Source organism: Ambystoma mexicanum, chromosome 5q, assembly GCF_040938575.1.
Source record: "Ambystoma mexicanum isolate Mex_15411 chromosome 5q, UKY_AmexF1_1, whole genome shotgun sequence".
Classification (NCBI taxonomy): Eukaryota; Metazoa; Chordata; class Amphibia; order Caudata; family Ambystomatidae; genus Ambystoma; species Ambystoma mexicanum.
The window spans coordinates 1,404,524,276-1,404,543,386 of NC_090933.1; the positions used below are offsets into that span (position 1 = coordinate 1,404,524,276).

The 19,111-nt window shown below is 42.2% G+C and overlaps 1 protein-coding gene across 1 annotated transcript in view; it reads left to right on the top strand.

Moving 5' to 3' along the window:
• Positions 1–19,111, top strand: part of LOC138498459 (fibrocystin-L-like) — a 1,772,245-nt gene that overhangs the window by 1,131,699 nt on the left and 621,435 nt on the right. The window contains exon 23 of the mRNA XM_069622209.1: positions 16,518–17,233. Within this exon, the coding sequence (XP_069478310.1) occupies positions 16,518–17,233 (716 nt within the window). The remainder of the gene's footprint in view (positions 1–16,517; positions 17,234–19,111) is intronic.

The window sequence follows — 19,111 nt, forward strand, 5'->3', positions numbered from 1 at the left end:
TGTTATACAAGGGTTCATCATCCAGATTATAGCTTGTCATAAAAATACATCAATAAGGGTTTCCATCAGCATCCCAAACTAGGCATTGACTTAGCTGTAGTGCTGAATTCAAGCCGTTAACACAGTATTAGAAGCTTGAAACTGAAGCTGAATTAAAGAAGGCAGAATTTGCACAACAAGTGATACTTTAAGAAAAGGACACTGAAAACCAATGTCTCCAGCTGGAGAAGGCTAAGATGGAAACTACAGCTAGGTCAGTTGGAAATGTCAGTTCTTCTACCACCACGTCCATGAGAGATTAGGTGAGTGAGTATGTGGAGGGTTCCTATATTCTCCAATAGTTAGAGGTATTTGAAATGGCCTGTGAGATCCATGATGCTGATAAAAAAGATTGGCTAAGTGTCTGCTGAGTAGGGTACCTCGGGCTAGTTATGACTATATTCTCAATCTGAGTGTGGAGAAAGGGGCCAGTATGAGTGTACGAAGACTGCTCTGATTGCCGTGTTTGGCAAAACACCAGTACCTTAGCAGGTTCAGGGAACATAAGAAAAAAGAGAGTATGCCTTGGGTTCTCTCCTCCATTGTTGATTCTCCCTTCATGCTTAGCGATGCCCTCCTACACCTGCACTGGAATGAAGGCCCTCTGGGAAGTGTTGCAAAAGAGAGTGGGCATACATCTATGGACAAAAAAAAAATTGTCTTACCATAACTTTAAACAGGGCATAGCCCTCTTAGGAGTGCAAGAACGTTTCCCCGTTGGCAACAATGGACCATGTTTGTGTTTAGCTGTATCATACAGAGTCTCTTATGGCCTAGAGACCTATAACCTTCTTGCACCTGAAGTATTAACTCTAATTTTAATCAAAGAAATTGATTTTGGCTGAATACCTTAAAAGAAGTTAAAGGAATCTATGACTACACAAGTAGTGCCCCTCTACACCCTCTATACTAGCATACATTTATGGAGACAACCATAATTCGATCCCAGCCGGCTATCTGGACACCGCTAATCCCCATCTAGGATTCAGCTATAAGTGGAGTGTGAGCCCTCCATTTCATCAACTATTGCAGCTGTTGTCAGTTCAATATCCCTTCCATTGGGGGTGAAGATGATTGATCTATAGAGAGAGAGAGAGTGAGAGAGAGAGAGAGAGAGAGAGAGGGGGGAGAAAGAGAGAGAGAGAGAGAGAGAGACCTCCAACCTAATGTCCCTCTGGCACATAAGTGACACCTTCTAGAAGACCTTTGGAGCTTGCTTTAGCTAAGGACCAGGAGAACAGGACTGCTAGGTAGTCAGAGAGTGACAGTATGACTGATGGTGCCTTCATACATTTCAGCCAGAGAAGACATTGCAGAAGAAAGTTTACAGGATAGCCCCAAGCATCCTGATGTCCACATGGCATTTAGTGGTGTTTAGAAAGGCCTTTAATCCTGTTTTAAACACTAGGCCATGTCAGACCACGATTGTTATTTGAGATCATTTCATATTTCATGAATCTGACCTTCATGCTTGGTGACCTGCAAGCTCCTTTGCAATACTTTGATGTTCGGGCCGTGATCTTCATGGATTCATCGATGAGCTTCGGCACCATTAACCATGAAATTCTGCTGACCAGGGTAGAGTAAACTGGTAATTCAAATCGATTACTCGACTGGCAGAGATCCTTCTTGGTAGTGAACTGCCTCTCTCGATTCCATAGTGTACATCTTGCTTCAAAAAAGTATTTGTTGAGTTCTGGGTTGGAAGCCTGCACTTTCCAACGTGATCCTAAGGGATGATAGTACATAGGAACATCCATACCCATAATGTTTACAGATGTTTACAGTTTAGTGCATTTTCAAGATAGATTAATTCGTTCCATGATGTTTTACAAATCTACTGGGGCAGGCAGGGCAGAGTTGATGTGGAACGGAACAAGCTTGTGATACTTTTTGTATGTGTATTGTGCTGTACAATATATTGCGAAATAGACTGCATAGTTATATGATTTTTGGAGCATGCATGTTAGGCTCTGGGCAAAGAAATTAAAAGATAGATAAGGATCCAGAGTGAAACCTGGCAATCTGGCAGATTCTATAAAGTGGAAGCATTCAGAATACTTTCATAGATCTGCAATAAGCAACATTGGCAAATAAGTCTGGCTTTGCAAATGTAGAGTGCAATCCCTGTTTGTGCAATTGGGGCCTTACGAAGAAATCCTACTATCTACATTTGCCACGCAAGACCTGTTGGCTTTACCAGTGCTTGATATGTGAAGCTTCAAAAGTGCTACCTAGCCTTAATGAGCCTTCTGAGAACTCTTTCTTGTGAACTATAGGTCTCTCACCTGTCGCTCTATTCTAAGATCATGGAGTCGATCGTCTCCCGTAGGATTACCAACTGTCTTTACACTAATGATGTTTGTGACCCACTTCAATCCGCCTTTGGTATTTGTCACTCCACTGAGATGGAACTGACCAAAGTCTCTGACTTCCTATGCTCTGCTCATCAGTCTGAACTTTCCACCATCCATATGCTTCTCTACCTATCCGTTGCCTTCAACACAGACAACCACCCATGTATTGGGCTAACTTTCTATACACTTGCAATCCAAGACACTGGCCCTCATTATGACCCTGCTGGTCCGGAAACAACGGTGGCGGTAAACCTGCCGCCACTGTTGTTTCCGGACCGGCACACTATGAGTTCTGCAGGCAGGTGGTCTTACTCCCACCAGGTCTGACCTGGTGGGAGTAACGCCACCCGCCTGCAGACGGAAATGGAAACACCAGCACCGTTATTTAGGGTGCCAGTGTTTCCTTGGTCCATATCCCCATGGAGTCCTATTGGACTCCATGGGAATGGGGAGTAACGTTATTCTGCCTATGGGATTACCAGACCACTGGGGCTTTAATGCCCTGGTAAGTCTGGCAGGTCCAGAGGCAAAAATTCAGTCCGGGTCCGGCGGCAGCCTGCCGGTTTTTCCAGCATGGCTACCGTCGGACTTGTAATAAGGCCCAATGACTTCATTCACTGGATTGAATTCATCTCCTACCCTGTTCCTACTTTATTTCCTGGAATACTGGCACCACATTCTACGCCTTTCCTGTAGTTGTTCCTCAAGTCTCGTTCATAGACCCCCTACTTTTCATAAACTGCACCCATCCTTTAGCAAGCCTCAGTTATCTGACCATCTCTTTGTGGATGATACCCATATCTTCTTCCCCTTCCTTTCCTTTACCTCTGACTTCTCCTTGCGGATCTCCAATTGCCTTTGTGTCACCTGCCACTGAATGGCCCTTTATGGTCTTATTGTCCAAATCTAAAACTGAAGTCTTCTATTTTCCAGCCCCTTATGCCCCTCCTTTTTTTCCTCTATTTCGCATACACTCTTAATATCCTCTTTGGCAGTGATTTTAAAATTCAGCACTTTGCCTCCTCAAAACCCACTACCACCAGGATCAACCGCTTCAACATCTGTAATATCTTCCCCTTCACCTATCATCCATCACTCACCACTCTACCAAAACTACTTTACCCACCTTGGTCCTCAGTCACTGTTCAAGTCTCCTTCTGGGTCTCCCCTGCTATGCTATTGCGGCCCTTGACAAGTCCTAAGCTTTGCAACAAACCCCACTACAATCATTCGAGCTCCTCATACACCTCTCTTCTAAAACTCCATGCAGGCTGGCCCCTCTACAACTATATTCTTCTAATCTCCAAATATGTTCATTGTCTTCCTCCCCCACCTGACATTCTTCATCTCCATCTATTCCCCTTGTAAAACATCACGGGATAGCACCCACATCAATCTATCCTTCAATCTCCTTGTGCACACTCTGGCTTTTAACTGCTCCTTGCTCCTCTCCATTTGAATTATCTCCCTCCTGACATTATAAGAAACAGTAACACTTACACATTCAAATCTGAACGTATGTTCTGCCTCGTACACATTGAAGGAACACCCACATTGTTGCACACTATAGCCACAACATACCCCAGCCCCTGATTCCTCCATGCTTACCATCACTACATTTCCCTATCATCCCTCCCCTAATCTCTGCATGGATGTAATCCTCAGAATCATACATGGTTTATGTAGTGATCTATCCCCTTCACTGCCATTTCAATATATGTACCAACCATCAAATGATAGTAATTTCCTAGATCACTGTTTCATATTAATTAGGTGTCTCTGTTCAAGTCTCACGTCCTCTAAATAAATATAAATACAAATAACATGGAAACCTGCAATAACTGTTGAACACCCTATAAATGATGTTCTTATTGCAGTGCAGCTGCTATTTCGCTACCCACCTGCCACTACATCAGCTAATTAAAATAGTGCTCAACTTTACAGTTCCTTTCTTTCGAATTGTCAGCAACAATTTGCAGCCATTAGTTCATAAACAGTGCACTGCTGGACTTTAGTATAGGTGAGTTGTCAACTATCTGCATATTGCTCCTTCTTGCTAACCATAAAACGGGCTCTTAAATGCATTTTTAAATCTATTTGCAATGTTATTTTACAGCAAATTACTAACCTTGCTGTGGTGGCTGTTTGCCACCGAAACAGATGCATAATATTGTGAATATAAACAATTGGGAGATATCTTGCATCAGCTTGAGCAAGAGACCACATATGCAAGGTGATCACAGTGGGACCATGTATTGTAACAAATGAAATACCCTCACCACACGTAAACGGATTGTCCAAGTCTCCTACATGTTCTTTGACCTCTATGTGGTCAGAGATCTTTCTAACATATGCTAGTGGGTACCATAATTACTGGGATAACAGGATAGATGATTGAATATGACTTAACAATGTATCCCAGTGATGACGCTTCCTGTGGTCTATTTAGGCTATCAGCACATTTTGGTAATCACATTATCAGTATACAGGCTGTGTTAGTGCAATTATTTGCAGTCATACCAGAGATTATTGGCTGGATTCTAATTGCCTAAGAGTCAGTCAATGACAGCTGTATGCTAATGGATTACAAGGTCACAAAACAAGCATACATATTTCAGCTTTCATCACTGTTATTATCCAAGTCACCCTTTAAAATGTCTGCATTACTTCCTAGGTGGAGGTTTTCATAAATGGACTGCCTTCAAACTGCTCTGGTGACTGTGGGTATCGATGGACTGAATCGAAAACTCCAGTTTTATTGCACATAAATCCCACCGAAGGTAAATATCTGTACTTCAATGTGTGTACTTCCCACTGCTCAATAAGTAATTTGATAAAACTAGCCATTTTGTTTACTTGTCGCTCATTCTCATCAACATCATGATCAGGCAGAATGTATTTTAAAGTGCCCTGACTGGTCCTCAGCACCATCTGACTTCCTCATGCGGCTCTAGGTGCCGTCTCCTGCCACAGCCACACAGCGCTTGCGGACAAGGTCATGCTTGTGTTGATTATCCTGTCCTGTGGGCTGTGTGGATGGTTCTGCTGTCTGAGGTTTTATTGATACATTTTTGCATTGTTCGTTTTCTTGTGTGCTCCATATGAGACCTAGGGAGCATGCTGCTGAACCTATTTGGTTTAATTTCAAACTATTCTATTATTTCCATCTAAAGCTGCATAGGGTGGGTATCTGTGTCGCATAATCAATGTAGATTATATTGCATCTAGTGCACAAATGTCTGCTCCTGGGGCAGGTCACGATTTGTTGAGAGTTGTCGAATATACAGTAGGAGCAGAGAAATGTGTTGGATTAAAAAAACGAAAAAGTATCTTCCAAGCAAACTGCCACCATTAATTCCCTATCACAACAGGTTTTAGTGAACCCAGTTGGCATGTATAAACTTTGTAAAATATAATTGGTACCTGTCACTTTCATTTTAAAAAGAAAAGCGCTTTGAAACACCTCACATGTGTATAAGCGTTCTACAAATAAACAATTACAATAACAATTACAAAGCCATACTAGAAATGTCATATCTTGATTCTTCTTTAACAGTCACCTTTTAGTAATTTCTCAAGCTTAAAAAGCCTCCTTATTTCCCAACTGATCATTAAAAAATGTCACAGTTAACTATTCTGTTGCACATAAAAGATTAGGTGCAAATTATTTCTCCAGCTTTCACAATAATGATTACAGTTACTACTGTGTACACAGTTACACATTATTTCACAATTACTAATGAGTGTTCACTAAGTAACATTCAAAAGTGACAAATACCAGTGCATTCATTTTCAAAGTTAATCCAAAAATCAAAGGTGCATTTTCTAAAAAAATAATTTTAACATCTAGTGAACTATCACCTGATTTGCAGTTAATGCTTTTTTCATTTTCTGCTGACGCTTTATATAGTATTTGATAGTCTCATGTTTTCACAAACCTGCCACCTCACATCTATTTCTCTCCATATCTTCATCTATCGGCCCCTGATTGTGCTGTTCCTTATATACTGTTTAATTAGGTAGCCTTAAGCTGAAAAAAGGCCTCCTGACCCTTTAAATCTGTTTTCATAACTGGGAAGGGAAGGGGCAAACTGGTGACATGCCAGACTCTTCAACCTGGAATTCATGTATGTGAACAATATTTCCAGTTTAGCGTTTTGGGCACCAGCAGGTCCAACATAATTGCTTATTTTTGGCCAGTCTGCCTCGCACTGTACTATTCACTTTTGGGAAGCATCATAATCAGTTGTTGAATACAGTGGCCACTGTTTCCTATCTACATTTTAAATCTTCTCCTTTAACAGTACATGGTTTAATACATGAACATATCCTATATTACTTTGGATCAGATTTTGTATAATTAAGCCTGCCATCCTCTACCTCAGCAACATCAAACATATTATGTAGCTGGCACAAGCATATTTTATTTTCAAAGATGCTTTCAGTTTGGAGGCCATACAGCGGTACTTGGGACAGCTTTGGGTTCTCTTTGCGAAGCTGACAATATCCCATATTATCTTGGATGCCTACACTGTTCTTACAATAAGTATTTATTTGATTTTCATAAAGCAAAAAACAGATTTCAGTACATTTTACTGCTAGTGGCTTAAATAAAACTGATAAGACTAGACACTATGTGCTTGAGTTCTAATATAGATGTAAAGCACCTTCAACACTAAATTAAATTATCAGTACTATATCAGCATATATCACACATGCCACTGAATTATTCCCATTGCTGGTGAAGATTTCCTTGTAGCACTGTGGTATGTAAGGAATCAGGAATAAGACTCGAGCACGAGGGTATTGTGTTGATTGCTATAAACTTTTATTAAAAGAAAAGAGGATTGGATGAAAACCCGTCTCCCCTATCACTATAAGGGGGTGCCTCAACGAAACTAAAGGATGTCAATGTCAGGATTTCCAAAAGCAAAAGAGTTCTCCATCCTGTGTCTGAAATTCTAACCTAACCCTTACATTCTAAACCCAGGATAATTTGAAAAAGGGAACAGTTCTCCAATCCAGGGGGTATGGCCCCCTTCCCCTAAATTCCACAAACTCAAGAGATTCTCTGTCGCTCCTTGATTACACAATTTGCTCAGGTTTCTTGCTCAGGGGTATGCTTCCCTTCCCCTAGAGTTTCCACAATCTTAAGAGGTCACTCTCCCTCTTCCCAACTCTTACAGTACATCACATTGCCTGGTGTACTCTCCTGCCAGGCTTTCACAACTTTCACTTTGTACTTTCACCTTTCTCCTATGCCTGAAATACTCTCCTGCCAGTGCTTCTTTGTATATCCCTTTTGGAGACGGGCCCCAGACTCACCACACATTGCCTGGTATACTCACCTGCCAGATCATTTTCAATATATATAAGTTTCGCTCAATTTTCCTTGGGGACTTCAATCCCTGTTCACTTGTTTCCCTTCTTAATAGCATTCCCGTTCCCTTGCTTGGGTTCGCTTTCACACCGTTTATGTGTGCGGCATGGTTTACACTACAAAGCGCCCTGGTGTCCCATTTCCCTTACTTGGGTTCACCGGTTTCTTGTGGCGGCTTCACCGTTCTCCTTCTTACAGCAGCTCCTGCTGCAGGCTCTCAGACAGTGCGGATAGCCAATGGCCTGCTCCCTTCTACGACTGTCAACTGCTTCGTTCCCTAACCCGTATCAGGTACATTGGATATGCTTTCGTTAGATCTCCATCTTCTTTGAGGTGCGAGGCTTTTAAATGTCCCAGCACCTATTGGATACTTCCAACAACTAGAGCACATCTTTAGTTCAGTGCTTCTCATCTCAGTCTTTCCAGAAAGAGAATGGAAGAAAGCTCATAGTAAGTACTGAGTGTGGGAACGGGTTCCATGTCGCAATATGCTTTACAGGTTGGGGAATTTAAAGAGTGAGTTTCATAGCCTGAGTGTAAAGGGGAATTCCAGGTTCCTGGCAGTGAGTCTCCTTCCCTCCCATGAAGGTTGTCTCCTCTCATGTGATCCTCCTTCAGGCAGCCACCCTCCGGGTCAGGATCAGGTAGTGGCTGCCCGTCCCTAGCCACATGGGGAAGAGAATTTCCCTGGAGAGGGAGTGATGAGGTCACTGGATTCACCATTGGTCTTAGAGTCTCATTGAACTCTAGCCTGCTTTTAGGCATATTGTTTTAACAGGCACTCATTCCCTTCAACATGGCACTTGGCCTAAACTGCATTGACACATCATCTGAACCACCTGCAATTCTCCTATCACACTATGTGAAATCTCTTCCTGCGCCCCTGGAACAAACATGTGCCAGAGGCAAGTCTGTCTGCGTCCATCCATGATAGGTCTAGGACTAGGGCAATCCATAATGTTTTACATTCTTATGGCATGTCAGCCAGATACACCATCCTTGCGTGTTACTCCCACAGTTATCTTGTCATCTGTCAGCATTCTTGTAAGATCTTATCCCCTTGCAACCCACTCCCACACTGCCTAAACGTTTTGCCTCTTTCCCCCATTAGCATCAACATGCCTTGGGGACATTTCATGGTTCTATGGTAATATGCACCTCCTTAATAGCTGATTGCTAATTAAGCATAACATTGAGATTTGTCATCTTATCTCTGATTCTAATTCTGACCTTTGTTTTCCTTCCAAAGAGTGAAATCATGGGCTTCAGATGCCTAACATTATCCTCACTATTCCCCTGGATATTAAATCACAAGTGCTAAGAACCCCATGCACTTAAGTCATACAATTAACATGATTTATAAAGAGTCCTACTCATACAATACACTGCCCTTAATTTCTACTATTGAGGCTGAATTCATAACCGCTAAAATCAATATCTCCCCATGCCATCTGCTCAGCCTACTTTTGACCACACCGCCTCATACTCCAATTTTGCCCAATACCGTGTTTCTTAAATCTCTGTGCTTAAAGGGAATGTGTTTGTAATAGATGGTTTTAACACATGATGGTTGACACCTCTCTGCCTGCTAGCTCCAACTTTCTAGATAAACTTGCCCTGTTGGTTCTCCACTAGCTAGTCGATGGCCCTACCCATGGGACAGTATGCACCATTCAATTTGTTTTTATCCCCCAAAAATCTGACATCCTACCTCTAGATTGAACTGGTCATTTGTTTATATACTTAAGACTTCACAGCCCTGGCCTCGCCAAATTATCCATGAACTGCAAGGATGTGAACCAGACACAATTACCTAACCTACTCTCAGTATCCATCCCCTTTCTGTCAGACTGATATTATCAGTCTCTCAGTAGGATTACATCCTCTTAGACCTCCTTGTACCCAGTGTACCATTTTTTAAAAAAACGTGTTTTTTATTGATTTGGCTAAATTGTATTCAACCTTTCAATTTGACAATAGAATACGCAAGAAATTGATGATACAATTGAAGTTACACATTGAACACATAGAGTCACATCTAGATAGAATTGTGAATGTTAGCATGTGCCACACTCAGTTGAAAGTCCTAACCTCAGTTTACGTCACATCTAGATCGAATTACAAATGTTAGCATATGCCACACTCAGTTGATAGTCCTAGCCTTAGCTTGCGTCACATCTCGATAGAATTGTGAATGTTAGCTTGCGTCACATCTACATAGAATTGTGAATGTTAGCATGTGCCGCACTCAGTTGAAAGTCCTAACCTCAGCTTGCGTCACATCTAGTTAGAATTGTGAATGTTAGCTTGCGTCACATCTAGTTAGAATTGTGAATGTTAGCTTGCGTCACATCTAGATAGAATTGTGAATGTTAGCACGTGCCACACTCAGTTGAAAGTCCTAACCGCAGTTGTGTCACATCTAGATAGAATTACCCATGTTAGCATATGCCTCACTCAGTTGAAAGTCCTAGCCTCAGCTTGCGTCACATCTCGATAGAATTGTGAATGTTAGCTTGCGTCACATCTAGATAGAATTGTGAATGTTAGCTTTGGTCACATCCAGTCTGACTGTGGATGAAGGGAGTCTATTGGATTACATGGCCACCTTTACACTGTGGACCATAGCTAATAGTATAGGATTTAAGTAAGACATACCTCTGGGATTCCTCTTAAGCCTCGATCCATCTCTTCATCAAAGATATCACCCACTCTGTCTTTATTACCTTTTCTGCCTTCAGCCTCTCTGCCATGCCATATGGTGGACCACAGGGCATCTCCCTATCTCTGGTGCACTTCAGCTTTTAACTACCTCTGGGCCTTCTGAGCTAATGTATATTTTACTCCTATGCTGATGATACCCAGTTGATTTTCCAGTTATAGGGAGACAGATGGGCATTGGCCACATTCGCCTGGCAGTGCTTATCACCTGTTAACAATTGGATGAGCATGAAATGGCTTTGACATCATTCAGTCAAAATGGACATTGCAGTGATGGGAGCCCCAACCATCTTTGGGACAACAATTTTTGGCCCCACTCTTTGGGACACCTGCCTCCTGCCTTCCTGTGGGGGAAACCACTAGTGTTTAAATTTGATATATCTCTTACTTGTTTGCTCCAGTAACTCAGTGGTTATTGCAAGGTTCTTAAAACTGAAGATCCTTTGCAGGCCCATGACGTTTCTCTGCAGGAATTGTGCATGACAGTAATTAGGGCAATTTTCTCAGGCAGCTGGACATCAGTAATTGTAGTTATTATGGTTGAGCTGAATTCTTAATCAGGCAATTACAGGAAGAGCAGATTGCTGCTGCCCATCTCGTCAGGGGTACAGGACATTTTAAACATATCTCCCTTTCCTTTTGTTACCTCTATTGGTTCCCAGCAAACATTTGTACCTGTTTTACTGCCCACTTCATTGTCCCACAGATCCTACGAGACCGATCCCTTGTTTATATTGGAGAAATGCATTAAATAGCAGCCCTTGTGCTCCATAAGATCTACCACTGAATGTCTGCTGAGGGACTCGGTTTTGTAAATGAGATCTTGGGGCTCTGCTTTTTCCATTATGGCCCTTACAGTTTGGAGTTCCCTGTGTCTCACCCTTCACTTCATGCCCGGCCATCTGATTTTCTGTCAGGCTCTGGAAAACTGTTTTTTGCCAATCCATTTGAACACACTCTGCCTGCCACTCAATGAACTACAGCACCAAAAGGCACTGGAATGATAATGTGCTTTGCAAATTCAAATACAATAAAATGTGGAATGATATCACCATGTATCCCTAGGTCTTCTTACATTTTCTAACCACTCTGTAGTTGCCTCCAATGTGCCCCAATCTTGTTTCTTTGACAGTAACGCAACATCTCCATAAACCTAGTGCATGTAACTTTCACTTTCATGCCCACAAAAGCTCCTCATGCCAAGAATTTCTCAAGGTTGGTGTGGGATATAAAACTTTTATTCCACTACACAAAAATTATGTCTAGGAATCTGGCATAGCATGACAGACAGACAAACCTAATTCTCATCAAATAATAATAATAATGTATTTCTTATATAGTGCTAAACGCCCATAGGTGTCAGAGCGCTGAAATAACAGAAGAGATTATTATCCCACAGAGTGGTACTCAATGTATCGACCTCGGAAGGGGGAAAGGTTGAGTTGACCCTGCTAGGAGTTGAACCTGCCTCAGCAGGCAGTGCACATATATCAGGGGAAAGCACTTAGCTCACTGTGCTGCCTAACCTGATCAGGGAAATGCAACCATTCTGTGGGAGGTCAAGTACAAGCATTCAAGTGCTGACAAAACAAATTGAATTAATATAATTTGAATGAACTCAAACATGCTTTCTATTGAGATCATGCAGGCATAATCTAGAAATATTTTAAAAAGAAAGTAAATTTTTATTACTATGTTAGGGGTCAGAAATGTGACGCAGACAACTTTGTGATGGTTTTCAATAGATGCCATTTTATTAACTCAAAGGGTTGGATAAATGCCTCAATATCCCTACCCTGACGAGGATTTCCCTGTTTAACGTAAACTAAAGGAAGCACTCTAACAAAAGGATTCTGTCACTCGCACTTAAACATGCACAATTTAACAAGGCAATATATGGCAATTCAAAGACACCAAAAATAACTGTTACATTCACATCATAGCCACTGCTTCTCCTTCCAATCTGCGTGAATTCACCTTCCCCACATTAAAGTAGGATTTTGTTCAACAGTTCAAAAAGGTTCAGAAAATCCTGTATCGTAACAAAGTTCTCTTTTGGTTCTAACTTGTTAACACAAAGTTCCAACTTGATGACACCAAAAGTTCCAACTTGCTTTCAACTAATAATTCACAAGTGTTCAACAAAGTTTTCCTCTTGTTGTTTGCAACAAAGTTCTTGAAACACCTTCTGTTCCGCAACTCAGATTATTTCCTTACTTCATTGGTTTCACCGAAAGGGTCTTTTGCACAAGTTCACAACACCACTTGTTTGACAATGTTAAATGCTTCTACAGTAGTTCACTTAACTGTTTCTTCAGCGATAATAATTTGTCATGATGATTCTGTATTAATCCACAAAAACACGTTAGTGGTTTTTCAACTTCCGCTTCAAGACTTTTAACCATACCACAGTACTTCAATAACTTCCGCCTGGTATACTCCAGGCTTAATACAATAAAGTTCTATGTTCTGTTGTACTCTACTGCCAGAACAGATCAAACCACTACATCATTCTCTGACTTGGTATACTCCCCTGTCAGGTCAGGTCAGAAGAAACTACTACCTGTAAGTACTTTTGTGGTAAAGGTTAAGTTTAAACAGGTTAGCAATATCTTCTTCTCCACAGCACTGGGTATTGAAAACTCTTCAAGGGAATAATAACCACACTAGTGCTATTTGTTCACCACACCTCCTGCAGGATATGCTCCTCTCCCTCTGAATGTCTTTTCTCAGAAGGCCTGCCTGCCACTCTTGTTTCTTTCCTTTGGCATCAACCAACTGCTGATAAGAATTCTGTTTCACATCACAATTCTTTGGCTTTGGCAATGTGGGTTTAAGCTATTTTCTTTTCGAACCTCCTATTGATATGTGCAACAGTTTTTACCATTGCTAATAATCTCAACTGCCTTCTTCTGGCTTGGGCAATTCTGGGTCATTCGTAATTGCCTATGTGTGTTTTTCTTTTGGCTTGGGCAATGGTAGTTTGTCTTTGTTTCTATGAATATTGCCCCTTTTTGTTATTTTTTGTTAGGCCCCACACTGTCACCATCACACCCCTTTGGTGTGATAATTAAGTTCTTATTCTGCCCTCTGCACCTCTTAATATCAGCTTGGTTTACAACCGCAACATTCATCAGCTTCAAATTTGTTCAGTATTCAAAAGACTTCTTCCCTGCAATGCTACTTTGTTTATCTGAATTCTGAGACTAAAATCCCTGGATTGGGGTAGCAGAGTGTTACGAGCGCTTCGGGTCACAATGTAACAGTGAACTCACTGGGTATAGCGTGCGCGTCTGCTCGCATCGCTGCCTCCAGGTCTGCTGCTTTGATTTCCATGCATGGCCCGGCAACCTCCTCTTCACTGCTTCCCGCAACCCACTTCTGTCAATTTCGGAGATTTGCTGACTACTGGAGCTACTCAGAGCTCATCCGCCACCAATGCGCGTCTGACATTGGGAAAAGCTTCAAAAAGGTACGCTCTCCGCTGTGCGACCTCTGCAGCTGAAAACTCGATCCTGGCAGACTCTCTCAGGACCGACATTCCAATTACACACTGCTGTGGTCCCATTGTCTCTGCTCACGTCTGCCTTCTGATTCTTCTGCCACGTGGAGTTGAAAAGCTATGTTATGCCTCCCAGTCCACCTTAGGAGTGGGTCATGTTTCATAATTGACTGCAACCTGCAGTCCTATGCCTCTGCAATCATCATCTTCATCCCAGTACTTTGGGATTTATAGGACTTGTAGACCATAATGTCAAATTCAGCGTTTCGAACAGGAAATTTATCATTACCACATTCACTATTCATCGTTATACTTATTCCCCAAAGTACTATAAGAATTCCATGAATTATTTGACTTTACAGAAGAGTATGGCTTCTCAGGATTTAAACTGGTAACATTCATAGACCTTTCTTGCTTATTTCTTCGGGACTTATAGGGGCTTTCATGTTTATGAATGTCAGCTATTGGAAGAGGCTTTTTCTAATTCCCAGAATGTAACTGCTTCTGGATATTATTTCATTTTAATTTAAAAATACAAGAAAACATCACTCGAAATTGTGAAGATACAGCAAAAAGTACACAAATCAAGCTAAAATAAGAGCAACACAGTGTGAGGTAGGGGATTGAAATGGAGCTGAAGAAAAATGAGTTGAGTTGTGGCTTCAGGATTTTTCTATGACCACTTTTGATCCATTGCAGATGTTCTATGCAAAATGTTAAAAAAGGAAAAAGTTAAAACGCTTTAAAAAATAATGCAAGATGAGACAGTGGTTTAGAGAGGGGGATAAATAAGAACAAATGGAAAAATGGGTGAGTAAATAAATAAATAAATGAACAGACCTTATTAGTTACTGTACTTAAGAGCAACATTTTGACATATCACTATTTTTTCTCGTATTCGACTATTTCAATGACAGATGGCCCCAAAATGTCCCCAATACATGGTCGATACAATTCTCTACAAAATTGGCTCACGTTTTACCACTTGGCCTTTCCTTGTCATTTAATAGGGATTGTAAATGCATGCTGTGTCCTCAATTCAGGCATGTATTTTGTGCTGTAAGTAGGCTTATAAACGCTCAGGTACACATCATTGGCAAAGAGTTAGTGAACCTGAATGGAGGGCCCTTGTCTGGGAAATAAGCAGTTACCAGAGCAGTGGGTCTGATCCCCCGACCAATGTTACCATATTATGCATTGTTCTCCTCTGATTCATACATATAATAATCGCAACAATTTGATTTTTCAATATGCGCCAATTATTTGTCAGGAGATAATTGGCCAAGAAAGCCAGAACAAAAATAGAATACTGTCACCAAAAAAGAGAATAATTTGCAGATAGACATTTATTTTCTAGTTCAGCCAATAAAGCGATTTAAAGTATCATGCCATTTGTAGTTTAGCTGAGCTGTCAGAGGCCTAAATCAGTTCATTTACCCAGAGTCAAGTTTGATGTCCCAATGCTTGAAGGTAAATGGTAAACACTGGCACATTATTCTTGCCATAAGTCAACATTCAGGCCCACCAGATAACCAATGTTCCTTTCCTTTAAAATTGTGGTTCTCTGCCTTTATCCCCATTATTAATAATCAGAATTCTTTGTTGAAATGGCATGTCATTTCTGCTGACTCCTGTGCCGAAACACCTCCCATCTCTTGATTATGTTGCTGTTTCAGTATGCTTCAATTATTTTCTGGGAGGCGATTGGTTGAGAAAACCTTAAAAAACACATACCATGCCGTCACATCAAAACAATTAAAAGTACGGATTGACAAATTGTTTTGTCTACTTAAGCCAGACAAGTGCTTCGGGAAGTGTTTTATTGTGTTTTCATTCAGACGTTGATGGTTGTACGACGCTGCCACTCCTGAACCTCCCGTGCTGGTGCTTGTTCTTTTAAGAGCCCAAGGACATGAAAACACTCCCACAAATGCGAAGTGTTAGCAAAGTGCTTCGCAAAGTGTTTTCTTATGTTCTGGTGTGTTTGGAGATTGGTTCACACTTCACTCAACCAGTGCAAAGACTCACATGAAGACCCCATCCCATCGCCAGCGAGGAAGCAGTAAGCCGGGCCTCAACGTCCCACCGTGCCATTACGTTGTTGCCTGCTGAGGGCAGTGGGTAGCAGACTTTAGGATCTGGTCCTACGAGCAGTGAGGAATCTGAGGTTGGCGCATTACTGCACCTTAAGTTTTGAAAAGGCCAGCGTCTGCCATACAGGGGTGACTGCTCGGCCGGCGAGCTTTGGAGGGATTTGTTTCTTCCCCCCGAGAGTCACTCCTCCTCTCATGGATTTGAGTAGTGGTGTGAAAACCCTAGAGGAGCTTGATGGCTCAGCTGCGCTTCAGTACGCAATACACTTACTGCTTCTTCCCTCCCCCACCAAAGAGCCACCTTCCGGTGCTGTGGACCATCACAAGCCTATTTTCAACAAAATACAAAGGAGGGCGAGATGGGCAGAAAAAGGAAAGATAATTTTAAAGCAACTGAGCTGATCAGCTCATTCTTCTCAAAACAGGCAAAATTGCCCTCCGTTAACTCTGACAAACCTTCCACCTCGGAGCTAACCAAAGAGTCTTTAGGTTCTGCCATGACCCAAGCAAAACAATTGGAATCTACATCTGCCATCAAATTGACTTCTTTAGATGAATTGGAAGCTACAAGTACTGGTCAAGTCAAAGATTCTTTCCTTAACACACCACCTATCTTTTCTGAAGAACAGGATTCTGACTCTGACTCTAACCCGGACTCATCTATTACCTCTTATGAGTCTACGGTTGCACCTGCGCAGCAAAGAAGGATATCATTGGCAATCAAATCAATTGATCTGCCTGTTCCAGTAGCCCCAGCCTCAATTACAGTGGGTGAGCACTCGACGGGTGACCTGGAGCCTCCCTCCGACATACCCCAGGCTGGCGTGGCTCCTGGAGCTCCTAACAAGATACAGCCCATTTTAAATGGGCAAGTGCCTTCATCACCCAAAGCCGTTAAGGCCAAGGATGCGGACCAAACGTCAACGCTTAGTAAAGTCCAGAGCGCTGCCACTCTAAAAGCGAAACAAAAGAGAAAAAGTTCTTCAAAAAAATCAAAGAACATGGAACCAGTGAAAATGGCAAACTCTATTTCCAAGGCAGTGTCTCTTCCGGCAGTGAGGCTTCCGCCGTTTAAACAAATCTCACCCTTGCCTGGTGGAGGGAGAATGCTGGAGCCTGCCTCAACAGACAGACAACTACAGTGCGTCTTAACCTTGCTGCCCTCCGAAGAGTTTCATAAGGGAAGAGGGGGAGGGCAGTCAGACTATAAGCAACATCTTTGCCATCCGGGTTTATTGCCAAATTCAGGTGGCCACTCCTGCCCAGTCTTAGACAATGAGGTGTGGGGGGTGGGTTCAGGAAAGATAGTTCTGCTTATTTCACAGGAGGGGGTAGTACATTAACTACTCTGAGTTAAGCATCCAGTGCAGTTCACTACATTAATCGAGGGTAGAGTGGAAGGTGAGGCAGGGAGCCTACCCCAACTCAGATTGGTGGTGGCGAGCAAGGGTGGTGGAGTCCAAAACCACACAGCAGGGCATCGACTCACCTCCCAATTCCTCCCTCCACCCTGCTTATGGTAACGTGTCACTAAAATCCCACGTGGAAAGGAGTTCCAACAAACAAACAGATTTAAAAATGAGGGTCTCCTGTGCAGCATAAGAGAAGAGATTCTTCATTTTGAATCACAGTGGCATCTTAAAGCTGCTTTCCCTAGTCCCATCCCTGAAGGCCATCTCATTGAAAGTCATTGAGAGCATTCTATTCCCCTACAAAGGAAGAACAGACATGGTTGCTCTAACATTTGTTTCACAAATGGTTTGTGATCTGGTAGCTGGTGAGATTGAATCATTGTTTGATTTAGAATCGAATGTTCTTTGGATGTTAGTAGAAGGAGGCAGCTCCAACCAGAACTACGTGGGGCAAACCTTCAAACCTCCTCTGGGTTTGTTCATGGATCCAGAGGTTCTATGCCAATTAGGCAGTGAGTGGGAGGGGTTCTTGACCCAAGAGATCGAATTTATCATTCGAAAGCAGTTCACGACTCATACACCCCAAGGCACAGTTACAGGTTCTGATAAATTCAATGTTCTTTCCTGGAATAGTTGTGGGCACACCCAGCTATTTACAAATATAGAACTGGGATTATTCCATCAAGACCACACCATAATTTATGTACAGGAATCCTGGTTGACAGAAACAACCGTAGTCGACAGCTATGTTACTTTAGCCTCTTCTATGACTAAAGGCCCGAGGGGTAGGCCATTGGGTGGGTTAGTCATCCTAGTTAAAAAGATTGCAGGGATGAGTATTGATAAGGTGGTCATCGCAAATAAATGTCTGTTGTGATTACAAACCACTATATGGCTTGACGGTAAAAACCCCACGCTGTTATTGCTGAACATCTAGTGGCATTCCAAATTGACTCCAATCCAAGTGATGTTGGATGAGGTTGTTGACCTCATTTCAAACTGGCTTGCCAGTTCCCGGGAGGGCTCTATAATTTTGAGAGGCAATCTCAATTCCTCCTGTTTTTCTTAGTCAAATCCCTGCCCAGGTCCCTGCCGACATCCAGCCATTCGAAAGATTAAACACAGTGAACTTTGACATTAGTCCCTGAAGTCCATGGGACTTTCTCGCTTTAACGGCTCGGTGCAGGGAGATTTACAAGGTGAGTAAGGGTTTGAAACAAGTGATCTTAGACTACCTCTTTGTGGATGACAGCCTGTTCCACAAGTGCCGAAGCTTTAAGATCATATCAACTGAGCTCAGCGACCACGAGATGATCATCGCAGAGTTTGATTTTTTTAGTGAGGAAGGATACGAGTTTCAACCTCCCGCCATTTCTGTTAATCAGGGTTCCAACCGAATTTCATGGAACGTACACAGGGCCTCAGTGGTAAGCGTAAGAGGGAAGATGCTTTTGCCATCCAGCACACTGGATTGGAAAATTGATATCTTTAATACAAATATTTTTGACTCTTTTCTGTCCAACCTGCCAGGTAATGTCTGTAATAGAACTAAGGCTGCCAACAAAAAACATCTCCATCAATTTGATCAGGGCGTGGGTAACCACAAG